The sequence below is a fragment of the Podarcis vaucheri genome (assembly GCF_965113315.1).
Source record: "Podarcis vaucheri genome assembly, chromosome: 7".
Classification (NCBI taxonomy): Eukaryota; Metazoa; Chordata; class Lepidosauria; order Squamata; family Lacertidae; genus Podarcis; species Podarcis vaucheri.
In genome coordinates this window covers 62215925-62233895 of record NC_138765.1, presented here as the reverse complement: position 1 = coordinate 62233895, position 17971 = coordinate 62215925, and the positions used below count along the sequence as shown (strand labels likewise).

General features: G+C 46.2%; 1 protein-coding gene across 2 annotated transcripts in view; it reads right to left on the bottom strand.

Moving 5' to 3' along the window:
- The window catches only part of NETO2 (neuropilin and tolloid like 2), a 39258-nt gene extending 23208 nt beyond the window's left edge, over nt 1-16050 (bottom strand). For both annotated transcript variants that reach the window (XM_082232936.1, XM_082232937.1), the window contains exons 1-2: nt 15951-16050; nt 13377-14324 (exon numbers count right to left, since the gene is read on the bottom strand). In XM_082232936.1, coding sequence (XP_082089062.1) covers nt 13377-13410 — 34 coding nt within the window. In that variant the 5' untranslated portion in view covers nt 13411-14324; nt 15951-16050. The remainder of the gene's footprint in view (nt 1-13376; nt 14325-15950) is intronic.
- Between the last annotated feature and the right edge of the window lie 1921 nt (nt 16051-17971).

Genomic DNA, 17971 nt, shown 5'->3' with positions numbered 1-17971 from the left:
TATGGCCATGTTATACAATGGTCCCGGTGTACTTAGCTCCAGAAAGTATGCTCTGCAATCCTACACTCCCATAAAAACCAACACTTTGCATTTTGTACTCTGTGACACCAAGAACACGTGCTTTTTGAACTTTTCCTACAATATTTCCAAACCCTGGTCTTCACATGCAATGCATTATAGATTTCAGGCTGTAGGTAGAATGTGGGAGAGATCACATTTTTGAATACTGACCAGCAATTTATTTATTTTTTCAATAAATAGTTGAAACCTGGTACAGTAGGAAGCAGGCTGGGCTTGAACCTTTTTACCTGGTGCAGTAGTTAAACTGATAGCTTTGTACACGAGAGCACAACTGCAGTTTGAAGTGACACAGTCCACTCTACCGCCTCCATTTTGCTACTTGTATAAACCAGGCTTGAGTTTCAATTACAAAGTGAATATATAAGCATATCTGGGCCAGATTAGGAGCTGGGGAAATACAATCAGTCTCCTTAACAAAAAGTCTTGGGGCTGAGGCGTATGTTTTGGTCTGCTATGATAGATACAGATCCATACTTCAGAATAATTATTCCATCTTCAACCCCTTCCCCAATGAACTTGTACTGCCTCTTCGTACGGACAACCATTTCCTTACTGCAGCCAATGCACGTAGAAGCTCACAAAGTCTGTCAAACAATGCTAATGTTTCTTAAAAGACATTGCTCCCTCCCTCTGGTTTAAGCATCAGACAATGTTCAGTTCTGCTCTAGCCCTTCAAATTCCCATATGTGCCGGAAGTTCCATTAGTGTTAATCTATAGCAAAGTATGACTTCCCAACAGACGGTCTCCCATCTGCAACAGATGGCTAACTGCTTTCCTTCACTACTGACCTACTCTGGACATTGAACAAGCTCCATAAAGGAGAAAGTCGTATTTTCCATTATGGGTTTCCAGGGCATTGCTGAACAGCCAACTACTTACTACCAAGAAAAGAAAGGGCCGAATTTCAACCAGTTTCTTGGTTTCTAGATGTTGCTGTTAACGGGTTCAGCTGTTTACTGAAGAACCAGAGTTACTGAAGAACTCTGATAAGGCCAAGTGGGGCAGCCCTTCAATGAAGTGGGTAGAAGGTTGGCTACTGCCCTCTCAGTGTGTCTTACCACTCCCAACTTGCGATACTGGGCTATGGAGACCTAGCAGAACATAGATTGTTCTGATGTAAGTATGGGTGACATAATTTATGTATGGTGGCTTGTATTCAATATCAGACATCCTCAGAGAAGACCCGTTGTAATTAGTCGACCTAAGTTAATCATGCTAACTAACTTCAATAGGTCTACTCTGAGTAGGACTAACATTGAATGCAACCCAGTGCTTATAAGAGAGCAAGAGTGGGATAGTAGCAGCTAGAGTGTTGGACTAGGGCCAGGAAGACCAGGAAGACACCTGGTCATGAAACTCACAGGGTAATCTTGGGACAGACTGTCTGTCTGTCTGTCTCTCTAACTAACCTACTTCACAGGGCTGTTGTGAGGATAAAATGGGGAGGGAGGATGAACTGCACTTGAGCTCCTTGGATGAAAGGTTTGATATAAGTGCAATGAAGCTAATACCAATTATAATAATGAGAACCCGCCCTTCACCCAAGGGTGGGCTACATAAAAGTATTACAGAAAACAAATGAACAGCAGAACACCAAAACAGTAGAGGGTTCACTAAAACTTCATCTTGCCCTACCCATCTCCAAATACCTGGAGGGGGAGGCGCATCTTCATCTGCCAACAAAAGCTGTACAACATCAGTGTAGGCCACACCTCACAAGAGAGAGCATTCCAAATAGCGATGGCATTGCCTGAATTGTCCCACAGAGTTTTGCCAACGGCTCCAATTTCTCTTGACAGCATCCTACTACCAAGGATAAACACACACCTGAATCTCTTTTACCCCAGCCTGGAGGGACAGAAGCCTACAGAGCTGGACCTTTCTACCAATCTGGCAATGAACAATGCAGAGAGTTTCTAGGAGGCTTTACGTAGTGCTGTGGGCATCGAGGAAAAATTCGGTGCTTAATTATCTGTGATTGAAGATGGAATGGTACTGAGAAGTCTGTTGGATACAGGTGTGTGTGTGTCTGTGTGTGTTAATGCTAGGTTCTGTATTTTCTACAAAGCTCTGAGGATAAGGATCCATGTGAAAGAGAGAGTATTCTGTTCCATTATGCTCTAACAACTGCACAGGAGGCCTCTTCGATTAAGTCGGTAGGTCAGTGTGTTCTTCAGGGTTCTGAATTACTGCTAACAGACATGTGCATCGGATTTTGTAAAACTGCACTTTTGGTTTCAAACCATACCCTATGAATTCAGATGCTCTCTGTCTCTCTGCCTTGTGAAACTGTATCCTTCAAAGCTGCACTGCACACACAAAGAGTGGGTGGTGTACATGTGTCAGTTCCATGGATACTGCAAACAGATCTGGGACTGTTTAAATACCATTCTGTGTTTGGCTTGCACACTCCTGAAAGAACTGGGGCTTTATTATGTGCAGCTGAATAAAGAGAACTAGATTCTGATGCAAGGAGAAAGGAGATCTTTCTGACTGGGATGGTAAGTAGAGAAAGAATGGGCGACAAGCTCCCCTGACACAGCACACTGCTACTTCGCAGAAGAAGGATGGGGTGGTCCACCTAACCAGGAAAAAAGTATGCCCTTGTTCACACACATAACGCTAAGCCAAACCAAGGTATAGTGTGCATGAGCAAACATGTAGGCTTCTGGAGAGGAGACTGCGGCTGCTTTGCTCCCCGCCCCCCAATCATTTTGCTGCTACATTGGCTTACCATGCCATCTGAACCTAGGCTCATGGTTGAGCTCTCTCCAGACAAACCACAAGCTGCAAACCATAGCACAAACTCAGGTTTCTGTTCATGGTCTGTCTGTGAGAGCTGAACCATGAGCTCAGGTTTAGACAACATGCTAAACCAAACCATGGTTTAGCTCAGCACAGCACAGTGGCAAAACAACTAGAGACAGGGGTGCCAACTTGAATAAAATATTTTTTGGGGTGGGTAAGCCCCACCCCACTTCACTGATCACATGACGCAGTGCACACACACCATTGCTAGAGAGGAGCAAAGTGGCCACAATCTTCTCTCCAGGAGCTTGCATGTTTGTTCAGTCACACTATGCCATGGTTTGGCTTAATGTTACATGCGAATTGGGCCACTGTATTGGCGGTATAGCTCTTCAGCTACAACATACACTGCTTTTACATCTAGCATATGTAGGTGAGTTGATAGGACTGATACACAGCTGTCGTTTTACACAATGGGGGGGGGATAATAAAACCCTGGAAGACAAGACAACACCCACAGAATCCCATACAAGAAATATGCAGGCTTCTTAACAATAATGCACATTTAACATTCCAGACATCCGATCACTTTCAATTGACAGTGATAAGTCTATTTACTACTGCTGCCCCTTTATTGCACACTTATTTTAAGAGAAGGAAAAAGAAAATCAATGAACATCAATGCTTGTTTCTGTGGTACGAGCCTTTTTGGCATTCTGAATTAAGAGGGAAAACAAAGGACACCACAGGCTACATTTTTCAGTGCCACTATCCAGCAATTTCACTTCTTTCACTGCTGCAGCTACAGAAACAAACCTCCTGGAGGATTTATAAAATCTGATTGGTTTTCACTAAAGCTCATGTTGATTCTATAAATAGTTGGAGCGCTCTGTGTGTGTGTGTGTGTGTGTGTGTGTGTGTAGAAGAGAAGCCTACCGCTACAGCATGGCTAAGTAGCAGATAAGCAGCCAATTACAGCAGATAAAGAGGCAAGACATTTGGGGTTTTTTCCAGACCAGACCCCATCCCATTCACTTTTGTTCACACACTCTTTATATTTCCCTCGGCATCTCCCTTTTTGCACCCTTTCACTACTGGAAGCCCCTTTTCTTTTATTCTCTCTCTCTCTCTCTCTCTCTCTCTGCCATGCTTCTGGAGATTGTGAAAACATCCCCGCTCAGTCCCTCCGACTTTGGGCAATAATATAACAAAAAGAAGGCAGTGCTGCAGACACAAACTTCAAGGAAATAATTTTCTATTATGGTTCCTCTCTGCAGTGCTAGAGAAACAAAAAAAAAATTGATGACCTAGCAGCCAGGTCCTAACAGAATGGTTAGTGCAGGCACTGTGGTCTAAACCACTGAGCCTCTTGGGCTTGCCAATCAGAAGGTCAGCAGTTCGAATGCCCATGACAGGGTGAGCTTCCATTGCTCTGTCCCAGCTCCTGCCAATCTAGCAGTTCGAAAGCACGCCTGTGCAAGTAGATAAATAGTACCACTGTGGCGGGAAGGTAAACGGTGTTTCCGTGCACTTTGATTTCTGTCACGGTGTTCCGTTGTGCCAGAAGCAGTTAAGTCATGCTAGCCACATGACCCGGTTTAGCTTAAAAGTTTTTTACAGGTGAAACTGAACTTGGCTGAGATATTAAGTCTCTCTCTCTCTCTCTCTCTCTCTCTCTCTCACACACACACACACACACACACACACACACACACACACACACAAACACACACACAGTGCTTCATTTCGACATCAGGGTTTCCTACAAGCCATAAAACGGAAGCTAAACAATGAAAATTCAGCACAGTATACATGATGCAATTATCACTTGCTTTATAAATCACATTAACCTTTCTTTTTTGGGGGGGGGCTGCAGACACAAGGACTGTAAAGTGGAACTGATAGCAATCTATTAAGTGGTTATGGCCCCTGCCTCGTTGGTATCATATCAGTGCTCATGATCACCCTCGCAAGGTTCAGGTTGGGAGTAGTGAAATTGGGACAGCTGTAAGCACCCCTGACATACTCCCTTCCTTTGCAGGTCCCATTCCTTGATGCAGTAAACGTATAGGTTTTTCATATATCTATAACATTGTTCGGCAAACTGAGACCTGGGGGTTGGATCTGGCCCAATTGCCTTCTAAATCTGGCCCACGGACGGTCCGGGATTCAGCGTGTTTTTACATGAGTAGAATGTGTCCTTTTATTTAAAATGCATCTCTGGGTTATTTGTGGGGCATAGAAATTCATTCTCCCCCCCCCAAAAAAAAAATATAGTCCGGCTCCCCACAAGGTCTGAGGGACAGTAGATTGGCCCCCTGCTGAAAAAGTTTGCTGACCCCTGATCTATAACTATCCATGAATACACACACACACACAATTTCACAGCAACACAGAATTGTAGAGTTTGAAGGGACACTTCTCCGCACTTCCATTTAATCCTCACAACAACTGTGTGAGGCAAGTTAGGCTGAAAGTCAGTCACTGGCCCAAGGTTACCCTGTAGGCTTCATGGCTGCATGGAGATTTGAACCCTGGTCTCCCAGGTCCTAGTTTGACGCTCTAACCACTACACCACACTGGCTGTCATATTGGTTATGCTAGGCTTCCCCAATCTGGTGCCCTTCAGCTCTTCTGGGATGCAACTCCCATCAGCCCCAGAATCATAGGGGCATGCTGCCTGCGGGAGAAGGACGTCCAGTGTTCTTAAAGCAACCTCTACCAACCTAGTGCCCTCGTGTATCTGAAGAAGTGTGCATGCACACGAAAGCTCATACCAAGAACTAACTTAGTTGGTCTTTAAGGTGCTACTGGAAGGAATTTTTTTATTTTTGACTATGGCAGACCAACACGGCTACCTATCTGTAACTAGTGCCCTCAGTTTGTTTTGAACTACAACTTGCAGTCAGCCCCAGCCAGCAGCTGTGCTTCAGGGCACCAGTTTAGGGAAGGATGAGCTATGCAGTTACAGTTGCTACAGTAGCGAGCATCTATTGCCACTACAAACTTCTGCCTGAGAGAGAAAGGAAGAGAAGCAAGTGTTTTGCAATAACACAAGGAGGATTCATTGGGGATAGCAATTCAACAGGGGTAGCAATCAGTCCTTGAAGAATGTGTTTCTCCTCTCTGTCAAGTCCAATGCGAAGCCTATTTAATCTCAAACAGTTATAAGGCATCACTCTTTAAAACTTGGCATTGTAGCCACAGGGGCTAAGAATTTAGCTTTAACATTCTGAATTTTATTTTTATTATTTAAGAAGTGGTGGCAATAGTAGATTCATAATTGGCATCAAACTAGCATTTCTGGCCAATGATATTCAGTCATTCTTCCTTACATGTTAGAGAATTCTGATAATACCATCGCTAGACTTTCACAACCATACCTAATGCTATATACCACCCCTCTTCCCAGTTACTGGGAAGAGATCACACGTTTACAAGCCATCTAGCAGAAAAGGGAAGGGAAATCTCCAGCAGAAAACCTCAGTTGCAGTCAGGCAAGTGAAAGATACACAAATAGCATCCTATTACAGTGATGAGGTGTGCTATGACTATTTTAAAAGGGGGTGCAGTATGGACAACAATATTTCACCATGTTATCCCCAAAGTACTGATGCCTCAATTTCACCAACCCTATACACAACTGGGGAAAAGGCACAGCACATCTGCTGTACAACTCTATATTCCCTTTCTCCAACAGAACAGTTTGTGTGTGACTAGAGTGCAATCTCTTTGTGTGAGAAACTGGAAAGGTAGACAAAAAATTATACTGATGGGTTGTAGTCAACTAGGTTTTACTTAGAGTAGATCCAACAAAATTAATAAATGAAAGTTAGTCATGTTCATTCATTTCAACAAGTCTACTCCAGTTGAATGCCCCAATATTAATTAAGATGTGTGTGTGTGTAGAAAAATAGCACAGATATTAATTGGCTACCTCCTATCCCATCATCTACTTCCCATACACTTGATGAACTCTTGTGAGCACTATCCCTGATCATTTTCCTATTCTCTCAACTGATTTTAAAGTTTTTATCTTAGAGAGTTAAAACCCCACCCTATCACAAAGGCCAATTCTGCTCCTAAAAAGATATATAAAATTGGTTCTGCATAAACTGAAGTCTTGGATAGAACTTACTCATTCTCACAACCAGAGTTTATAGGTTTTATAGTAGGGATTGTATGAAAAAGTTTAACAGCATCTGGCAAAGCTTCCTAGTTTTCCCACTTCTCTTCCCCTTCCCAATATCTTTTCCTTCTTTTTTTCCTTCAAGTTGTACATTCCATAGGAATTGGTGACTGGGACTGAGTGGAGAGATGAAATGAGGTTCCTCTTGTAGGGCTTTGGGTTGGCGATGCGTGGGGCTGTATTGTGAAGAGAATGAGGTTCATTAGATGACTGCTTTAGTGAACTGTTTCTATATAAATAAATGGAAATAAGAACCACTGTTCTTTCTTTTAAGCCGCCAGCACATTATCTCAGCTAACAGTGGAATCACTGCCATATCAATCTCACCTTTATATACAATGGGGCTTTGCAATGGTTACTAGAGACCTATTATAGTTTGTTTCAGCACCGAGGCAGATGCTCTCTGCTTGCATGCTCTCCTCAGAACCCAGCAGGCCTTTAGTGAGTGGAAAATCTGGGATATTAATTCCACTTGAAGCAGCATTAGCTTCCATTCCATGATCTCTCTGTGTGTGTCTCAAAGGAAGCTGTACAGGGAACCAAAGGCAGCTCACTTCCCAGAAATTCAGGCATTCCCGTTCTGTTTGTGCACACAATATTTAGATCATAAGCTGGAGACATGTTCAGGAGCCTTCAGATCAATGTCTATTCTATACTGATGTTTTGCCTCTCCAGCTGAAACAATTCAATATGCTTTCTCTTCGGTAAAGGTCAATGGGTTCTTTGCTGCTATCATGCAAGACATTTCAGAAGGTAATTTAAAATACACATAAAAAACGAGTATTGGATATGAAGCAACAACAAGTGATATCCAGCTAAGTCTTAGTAGGCCCAAGTTACTTATGTTCATTGATTTCAATGGGTCTACTCTCAAGTATGAGGAACATTGGGTATCACCCTATAACTCTGTACAAATGACTGCTGTTTCTGGGTTTTCATAAAAAGAGAAAATGAAACACACACACACACACGACTTAAAACAATAACAAGTGGTGGGATTCAGCTAAGATCTACTAAAAGATAACCCACTGAAATTAATGGACTTCAGTTTGTTACATCTAATGGTTTTAATTGGTCTGCTCTGAGTAGAATTACTGCTGGGTATGTCTGAGTTTCTTACATGTTTAATTCAACATCTTACTCATAGTCATTCTTTTTTCCATGCTGCCCCAGGGTGATGTTAATCAAGTTCACAAAGATGTTCTGAAGTTGGGTCTGCCTTCCTCATCCCTAGAAACAAGAAGCTTAACACCTGGGCAACATTACTCTCCAGAACTCCTGGACAAGGATGTGTAGGATAAAGTACAATTACAAAAACCCAAAACGAGAAGTTTAATATTGTTGCAGAAGAACAATATGGAAGAAGCAAATTGCAGTGAGGGCTTCGCTATTCTCCCAAACCAAAGGTTCCATTTTGAAAATGAAAAAGGAGCTTTCTTTAGCAAATGGAATGCAGCAGTTAACAAACCCTGAAGTGACTCAGAAATGTAGGCTTCTACTGAATGCAGATTGAACTCTACTTATTATCATAAAGGGACTGGAATGTTAAATCTTCAGAAAGAAATGTCATTAAGTGGCAGTTCTCCCTATCGTTGGAAAACATCCATTAGTTTCACAGGAGAGTAGTTTTTACACACTGCTTGAAGTTTCATTGTTACAGGACCAAATAGGAGTAACCGAATTTACAGAGGCTTTAGTTCATTCCAGAATTTGATACATTTCAAAGGAATGCTATTACACAGCCAGAGAAGAGCAACAATGTGTTCCTATATAGCTGGTTTTGCAATCGGCAAGTTAGGTTTTATGTCTTAATATTGGGAGGTTTTATGCCTTAATACTGCGTGACAGTTAGAATCAAGGCATTTACATTGCTAACATTCGGTTCTGGAGGAAGGAGGAGGGTGGAAACGCCACTGAGAAATGTTTCCTCACAGTCTTAACACACTTAATTGAACAGTGGTGGCTGGCACCCGGTAAGACTGGTGGGAGGCCAAGAGCTGGAGGAGTCGGAGCCAACAAATTCTTAGTTTTGTCCTCACCCTCCTCTCTTCTGCAACAGCAATACTGAGAGCAGATCCACACTATGCATTGAAAGCATATTCAACACACCTTTAAAAGCACATGACTCCCCAAAGAATATAGGGAACTGTAGTTTTCTCTTCACATAGCTCTTGTTTCCAGCAGCCTCAAGAAACTACAGTTTCTAGTTCTTTTGAGGAAGTCATGTGCTTCAAATGCATCATGTAGATCTGCCCACACCAGACTAAGGAGGAGGAAGTGAACAGGCATTGCCACACCCTGGGCAGGTTATAAATAAGATGGGAGGCTGGCTGAGGGCACACTGAGATTGCTGGGGCAATCCTGTAGTGGAAAGTTAGGTTGACACTGGTCAGGTAGGACTTGCTCAGCATATTCTGTCAGATACGACAACCTCAGGATTGTCCTTTCTCCAAAACTTGTCAAAATTGTCTACTGTAACTTCTTTGCCGCATAAGAACTTTAAGGAACTTACTTTTATACCAAGTAAACTAGATATAATTAATCCAAGTATACAACTTACTTCAAAGCCTAACTTTGGGTCAGCAAAATGGCGAAAGAAGCTACATTTATCATGTTGGATCCAATTATGTTTTCAGCTGTGAAACAGCTAAACCACCCAGAGCAATCCTGCAAAAATGTAACTGCGTTACACAAGTTATGTAATATACAGAACTGCTATCATAGTGAGTTTCAGCACCAAGTTAAAAACTAATGGGATGACATACTCTTGATTCTCTATTAAGTGTCTAAAAATGGAATTTCAGAGGGATTACAATCTTCAGAAAGACTGAGAACTATTCATAGCAATTTCTTTTTAGATCATCAGATGGAGACACCTTCTGGATTACGGCTAAGAAATTAGCTTATAGAAATCTCCTTTTAAATTCATGCAATAACCTGGTTATACAGAAAACTAGCAGACAGGATAAAGCAATCATAGGTTATTTGCAAAGTCAGTGTCAAGTTATTTGAAGTATGCTATGCAACACAAACTCAAGTGTCACAAACAAACAGCGAGATGAATTGCAGGCACTTTGATTTATAACCACAATATCCTATTACTGTTGGTGCTGCTGCCAGCATGCATCCTACCCCAAATATGCCACCCCAAAGTGTTGGGCTTCTCATCCAAGGATCAGGAGGAAAGACCTGAACTTCAAAACCTCGCTGAGCTGTGGATGGCCCTTGGTAACTTCTCAATCCTATTTAAATGCTAAATCTTGCTTGTCACCTTCTATAGCAAAATATCAGAATTAGGTAGCATACAAACTTATTTTAAATATTAGCAGCATCAATGAAACAGGCTGGATAAAGGCGTGGGAGCACTAAAAGACGTAGATGAACTGATGCTTGCTTATAGCTCACTTACACTTTGCATGTGCAATTAACCTTCCAATGATGAGCTCATGATACACAGGCTTTATACTACGGATCCTACTACACCATTGTTAATGGAATGTTTCAATATCTATATAGATGTGCTGTTAATAGCTCTCTGTTTTCCTAGCCAAAACTGAAAAATCACTGAAGCACAGCAATTAACTCACATACAAGGTATTCATAGAGGCAAACTTCGTGTTACAGAGTAATATTCCTGGACCTAAAATGTATTTCTTTTCGTCATTATCTGTCCAAACTATTCTGTGTCATACAAAATGTATGAATACATGACAGGATGAAGTTAAACTTTGCCACCTCAACACCATAAGAGGTCAGCCTAGCACAGGAGGCAAACATCATTCTATTTGCAGTATTTATCAGCTTGCTCCTTAAATTAGGAAAGCAAACATTCCATACAACTCTATTTCCTGATAGGATATTTTAGCAGAATGTCCTGATTGCTATGCCATGTCCAAAGTAATTAAAATATATGAAAGCTGCAAAACATCTGTTGCACCTTGTTTCCATATAACTGGTTCTCTTTCTACACTTTTGCTGCAGAAATATGGAAGACGAATACTATATTGTATAAACCAAGGAAGATTCAGGTAAGAAGGATTTTTACAAAACCAAACAACAACATCAACAACAAATAACCGACACACTGTTTGAACCTTGCTCAGTGAAATCAAAAATTAAAAAGATTCAGGAGCTGGAACCTATGGCGCAGCTTCCTCTTGTTTCAAAAAAGTATTTTAAACATGCTTCCACTTATGAATGGTAATAAAGCTGCAAACTTTGGAAGGTTCAGTTCTCAATACCATCACCTGTGCTACCATTTCCAAAGACAAACTGGGAGCCTTGGATTTCCTCGAGGTTTCTTTGGCTTTCAATACACTCGCTATTCCTGGCTAGAAACCTGGCTGGGAATCTGTTCTCTCCTTGTGCAGCTCAACAGTTCTAAAATAAGGGCTGTCTCTTGCTACCTGCAGCTCTGTGACAGTCAGCAACAAGACACAACAAAACGAACATCTGACAATCCTTAAAGTTGTAGGTACTCATAGGGACACTCCACAATCACCTGGACTACCTTTGTCGGTGGCAGAACCAGAATTCCACCCACCCACTGAAAACCTAGTGGGTGGGATTTTCCTTGGGATTTCCTAACTCTCAGTTGCTACTCAGTCATCCCCATCCACCCCAGAGAAACAAACTTCCCCAGCTTTGTAGTTGGACGGAAGCATACTCAGATGAGCCCAAGAAATCAACTATGGATGTTCTCAGGTGGCCGGTCTTCACACACTATGGAAAATAAACCAGTGTGTGTATAGAAAACCCAGGAATTTTGGGGGTGGGTGGAAGGGAACTGGGAAAGTGCCAACTATAACTAGCTACAGCGCTGCAGTTGTTTCCAGAGAGCCTATAGCTGCAGATCATCCTATTGGAACAAAGGAACACTTGGGCAGTTTCTTCCACCCTTTATGGGATTTGTCACCACTGAATGCAACACATACTTCTAATAAAAGTTTAATGGTACGTTGTAAATATGCTACGGATTAGTTGGTGGGACCCCAGGCAGACAGGCACCGTGCCAGCCACAGCCATGCTGAGCACTGCTGACATTTCCTTTGACAGGTAAAGGGCACCTTGCCAGAAGTGTCTTGACCCAGACTCTGATTAGTAGATCTAGGCCATTAAACTTTCACAAAGAGCAAGTGATACAAATCTGGGCCAAACCTTAATCTTAGGAAGGATGGGGAGGAGAGAGAGGAAGAGAGCTGCTTGCCTATTGCCAGCAACCCTGGGCTTGGAAGATCATGGTGTGGGCCACAGCTTTTCCAAGAAAAAGTCACAGCACACCTACCACACAGAGGTGGAGAACATTGGGCTCTGTTTCCTGTGTGTGCAGGTGGGGTGGGGATAGAAAGAGGAAGGGGGGAAAGTCATGTGCCAGTCAGGAAATGCCAGGTCTTCATGTAGAGGGCAAAGGGTGCCTTTGGGGTATACTTGGATGTCCAGATTACTACCCAATGTGCTGGCAGCATCATGTACCTACAGAGATGCCAAATCGCAGGGCATATGGGTGGGGGTGGGAGGTTGGTTAAAAATGGGTCCAGCTCTTCACTCTCTACCTCCCAAGAAGCTTAAAAACCGTGAGGCCGGAGCAGTATTTACCAAACAGGGTTACGACCTGAATGGAGGCAAACCCCACCCAACCCCATCTCTCCCATAACATTGCAGCATTCTCAGATGACGGAAATTTGGGGGTGGCGGCGGGGCAGGGGAATGAAGAGCTGAATGCTCCACACATCTTTGAAAAGTCAAAACATGGCTGAAACTGGAGCAGAAGAACAGCGGAATCACGCACACACTGAGCAGAAAACCTCAACACACCCACATCCCTGTCAAATAGAAAAAAGGGCAGCCCTGGAGATGTCCTGGGGCACACCTCCACCTGCCCACTCCCCCTACCCCTTTCTTGGCTGGAAGATTGCAGCAACCCTTATCTGTGCTCCAGCATCTGGCTGTTCTCCTAGATGTCAGGGATTAACCCCACTTAACCCCCTAGGGTGGATGTGAAGGGGGGGGGGGAGAGAAGCAGCTGGCTGGCCACTTTGGGGAGCTGAGAGAGGGAGAGATAGTCCCCGTTGAGCTGATCAGGGGGAAGAAAGGGAATAATTTTCTCTCCCCCCCCCCAGGTCCTTAAAGAGACTTTCTTCTCCATGCTTCCTGCTATGCTCAAGTCTTGGGCATCCAGATTTTTCAGGGAGATGAGCAGGAAAGCAGGCTCCCCTGTTAAGGAGAATAATGGCAATAACGGCAGTGGTGACTAGGAAAATAAACGATGGCAACAACAAAAAACGATGATCGAGATGAATGGTGATGATGTCTGAAATCCTGGGCGCTCTCCAACCCCTTCTCCAGTTTTCCTCCTACCTTCCAGCACCGAGTAGACCTTGACCAGAGCCATCTTCCCTCCTCCTCCGCGGTCTCTCCGCGCACCTGTGGCCGGGGAGGGGCGAAGGGGGTCGGGGGCGAGAGGTGAGAAGCGCCGCGCTCCCTCCCTCCCTCTCTCTCAGCGCGAGGGGCTCCTCGTCTCCTCACCCGCCGCCGCCGCCACCATCATCGCCCCCCGCGCCTCCGACGACCCCCGCCGGTCAGACTCGCTTCGCCCTTCGCCGGCACAACGCCCTCGAGTCTCGCCGCCTCTGGCCGCGGCTCCAGCCCGGCCGCCCCTTCATGCCCACCAGGGCGCGCCTGCTGGCGGGAAACTTCCTCGGAGGAGAGGAGCGGGAGGAGGGGAGGAAGAAGATACGGGCAGCGGCGCCGCCGCTCCCGCCTCAGCCGAGTCCCATGGAGCGCGTGGAGCCCGCGCGCAAAGAAAGAAGCAGGACGGAGCGAGGCTGCGGGTCCCTCCCCTCGGCGCTTACAAGTCCTCCGGCGGCGGCGGCGGCGGCAAGCGGAGGAAAGCCACGCCGCTCCGCATCCCCTCAGCTCGCTCTTCGGAAACGGCTTCCCCCCTCACGCCGCCTCCGCCACCCGCCCCTCGAGCAGCAGCTCCGACGACGAAGCGCCCGCGCCGCCCAGGCAGCCTGAGAGTGTGTGAGAGGCAGGCAGGGAGGAGGGGAGAGTCCGCCCGAGAGGAGCCGCTTTCTACGCATGTGCCCCGTCGGCCCGTCTGTCTGTCCGCCCACCGCCCCTCGCGCGCCGCCTCCGAGGCAAGGGGCACCTCCGGGGTCTTTCCCGCCCCTCCGTCCCGCCTGCCCTCTTTCTCGCCGCCGCCGCCGTCTTGCCTCGCGGCACCTGCGAGGGGGCGGGTGTGTGGGGTGATGCAGCTTCGGCCCCCGCCCCCCATATGCCCTCGCCCCTCATAACCCCACTTTTCTTTTTAAGGTGAGGGGCTGAATCCACTCCTTTTACATATAGGAGGCCGAGGGAAAGCGTCAAAAAGTAGCCTCGGCTGAGGGTGTCTTCCAGCGCGATCCTATACGGGTGGGTGCGTAGGTTCGTTCGCGCAGCCTGAAAAAGCCCGAGGCGAGGAGCTCATTTCGTTTTGCTGCGAGTCATTTTAGGTGGGTGCCGGAGGAGCACCCACAAAATTCCCCATGAGGGGACCGGGCACCCACAAATTTCGGCGCCGGGCCCATGTGCGCTGTATGGCACCCACGGGCACCCATGGTTTTTGCACCCGGCTTTTCTTCCCAGGAGCTGAGGGGTCATTCCCCATGAAGGGACCCGGCAGGGTCGTCGTCCCCGCGCGCCCTTTACGGGACGAAGGAGAGCCACTGACTGGCTGACTTCATGTCGCCCAGTTGGCTTGAGTCAGAGGGCGCGTTTGAAACCAGGGGGCCGCCAGGCCGAGGGAGGGAGGGGCCTGGAAGCGCTTTTCAGACGGAGATGAATCCGCCACTCTTAATAACGACATCGCCGCCACGGCCGCGTTTAATTGCCACCCCCTCTTACTCCCGATGTACGGCGAGGATGTCGTTGCCTGTGTAGCCAAAACGGCACCATCCGCGCGCAAAAAATCGGGGAAATCCCAAGGTTTTCAGAAGTACAAAAAACTTGGGCGAGGATCTATGCCACCAACTGGAAGAAAATATTGTGTGTGTGTGGGGGGGGGGGTCAGCCTGGTAATCCCTGCCCCATATAATCTATCTATCCATCCCAACGCAGTGTGACGTAGTGGTTGGAGTGTTGGACTAGGACCTGGGAGATCTGGGTTCGAATCCCTGCTCAGCCTGAAGCTCACTGAGTGACCTGGACCAGTCACGCCGCCTCGGCCGAAGGTCCTGCGACTGCTTGGAGAGGGGGAATTTTGGGTGAAGTGAAAAGAAAAAAAGGGGTAACAACTGAAAGGGCTAGGGAGAAATAGGAAATGGGATGATTTATCCTTTTTTTCTGAGATAGGAAATGAAAAAGGGGTTGGCGGTCCTTATTTTGCGCATAGAAATGGGAAGGAGAGTGGACGAGGTTAATTTAAACCAGGACTGCCCAGAAAGAAACCAGTGCCAGGCCTCCCATGAAGCCACACTAAAGGCGAGAGCGTTTCTGAGCATACACAAAATGCCTTTGCCTCTGCAGTCAGCTGGAGGAGCTGGAGTTGGGGACCAAGAGAGCGCCATCTGTAGACTCCCTTGAGTCCTGGCAACGCACGTTTGCCTTCCCTTAATCGTCACATCAGCCCTGCTAGGTGGGCTCAGAGACCCGGCTGTCCGGGGATGGGAAGCTCTGGGCTCCCCAATCGAAGCGCAAAATCCTCGGTGTTCTTCCACGATTTCACGCGTTTCTCTCCGCGTTTCGAGAGCTCACAGGGCGCGCGGCCGTGTCCCTCCCGGCGTCTCCTTTTCCAAAGCGCGCGTCTCTCTCCCCAATTGCTGCCGATACAAGTTCCTGGCTCGGTGGGAGACGCTGGGTGGATCCCAAGAGAGATCGGCTGCTCCAATCCCCAAGCGCGCGGATTGACTGGGGAGCAGCAGACAGACCTCACGTTAAAAGTGCCATTTCTACCCCTTTGCAGGAAAAGACCTCCGCCTGCCCAGCTACAGGGCCAGGCAGAGAAATCGGTGGATAAATTTGCGGCGGTGGCGCCGGTGACACGGCTGGAGACTCCGGCGAAGTGCAAATCCCCGCCGATCGCGCCTCCGCCTTGACTGCATTTTGCTCATCGCGCTTGCCCGAGAGAAACCCAGTGAGTTAAGATGATCGCACTTTTTATCGGATTAACTTCTGTCCCATCTTCTGCGACTGGAGGGGCCGAAGCAAACAAACAGCGACACCCCTCCCCTCCCATACACCCGCGACCGAACGGATCCATCTCGATCTGGACGGTCGTTCAGATAAGGTCCTTCCTACTGGACATGCTCTGCGTGGACGGCAAAAATGCGCAAGCAGTGGCTGCTTTGGAAACATTCAGGAAGAAGCATCCTTGAGCGGTTGGCTGATGAATGCATTCTGCAGCTGCTGGTCTTGACCGGGGACAGCCAGCGCTACGTGGCCCTCCAGATGTTGTGGACTACGACTCCCAGCATCCCTGGCCATGTTGGCCGGGGCTGATGGGAATTGTATCCCGCAGCACCTGGAGCGCACCACGTGGGTTAGCACCCCTGTTCCAAGCCGTGCTCAGCGCCTAAAGTAAGGGCACTCCCGAGAATCAAAGTCTGCCTGGAAACAATGCCCTCTCATGTGGCTGCTGTCCGCCCCCCCCCCCGTTGCTGATGTAGAGACACTGGGGCATGGCTGGTGTGGAAAGGCAGGATACAAACCCAGTAAGTAGTTCCTGAGGGATGAGGCAAATGAACTCTGCATCTGTTCAGAGCTGCTGCTGCCACCTACTCTTAACCAGAGAAGTTTCAGGGTTGTGCCCTGACATTGAAAATGCACACCAGGACTGAGCCTTTGCTGCTGTCAAAGTCTTGGTTCCAGAGAACTGTAACTATTTCCTGCCAGTAATTGGAGAGCCACTATGAGTGTGAGCGCACACATTCCATCTAGGAGACGCCTGCACCACTCCAGAGGGATTGTTTTGTGTCCTTTCTTCATCCATCTCCATTCCTGGTCCAGCAGCAATATTTGGCTCATCATGCTGCTTCTCTCCCACAATGAGCCACAATCTCTTCTCAACAGCTTTTCCTCTTTTTTTTTGGTTGCGGCAAAGTAGTGGAAGAAAGCTAAAATCTAGTTAGGTAATTTTAGTCTTTGGACTTTGAACCTCCTCGCTAGATGCCAATGTGTAATTACTTCACTTATTTAAAAATGTGATAAGTCATTCCTGCTGTGTGTGTAGCTTCTGCTCATTCCACTGTTTGTGGACCTTAACTTCTGCCCCAAAGTCCTGCTCTGTTGTTGCCACTCTAAGCTTAAGTCGGTTCTAATGATGGGTGTATGATAATCCCACTTTCACAAGCCTATCATCACTTCTGCCCTTCTTGCTACCTCAACCTTTGAGGCAAGGTTTAACAGCAGAGCTTTCCCTGCAAACTTGCTCCTAAACAATATTGAAAAGGGTGATGATAATTATGAATGGCCTCAAAGTTCTAGGTGCTTTACAAAAACTGTGAGTTAAAGACAAGCCCTGGTCTCAGGCTTTCAATGTAGTAAGGTTATACGAGTTCATGTGTGCATCACACAAACTCCTATGATTATTAAATCTGACAAGTCAATTACTTGAGAATAATGCATATTCTGAATAGCATGCACAGGATTGGGCACACCTGCCAATACAAACTTTAGTGATCAATATTGTTTTGCAGTTGGTATCTTGATGGCAGTATTTCACTTGTCAGGGTCTCAGTACTTAAGGAAGCAATTTGCAACTGAATCCAAAGAGCTAGTAAATCCAATAACTTCTGTAAATTAGATGGACACTTATAAAGGTTGCCTTTTGATATCTGTTTTAATAGCTGAGCTTACTCACTAGAGCTTGAACAACAATAGATTCCATCTCTTATGAATTCTAGTGTTGTCCTAATGTGTTTTAGCCACTTTGATTATTATTTTTTTTGGTATTACTATCATTATTGTGTTGGTAG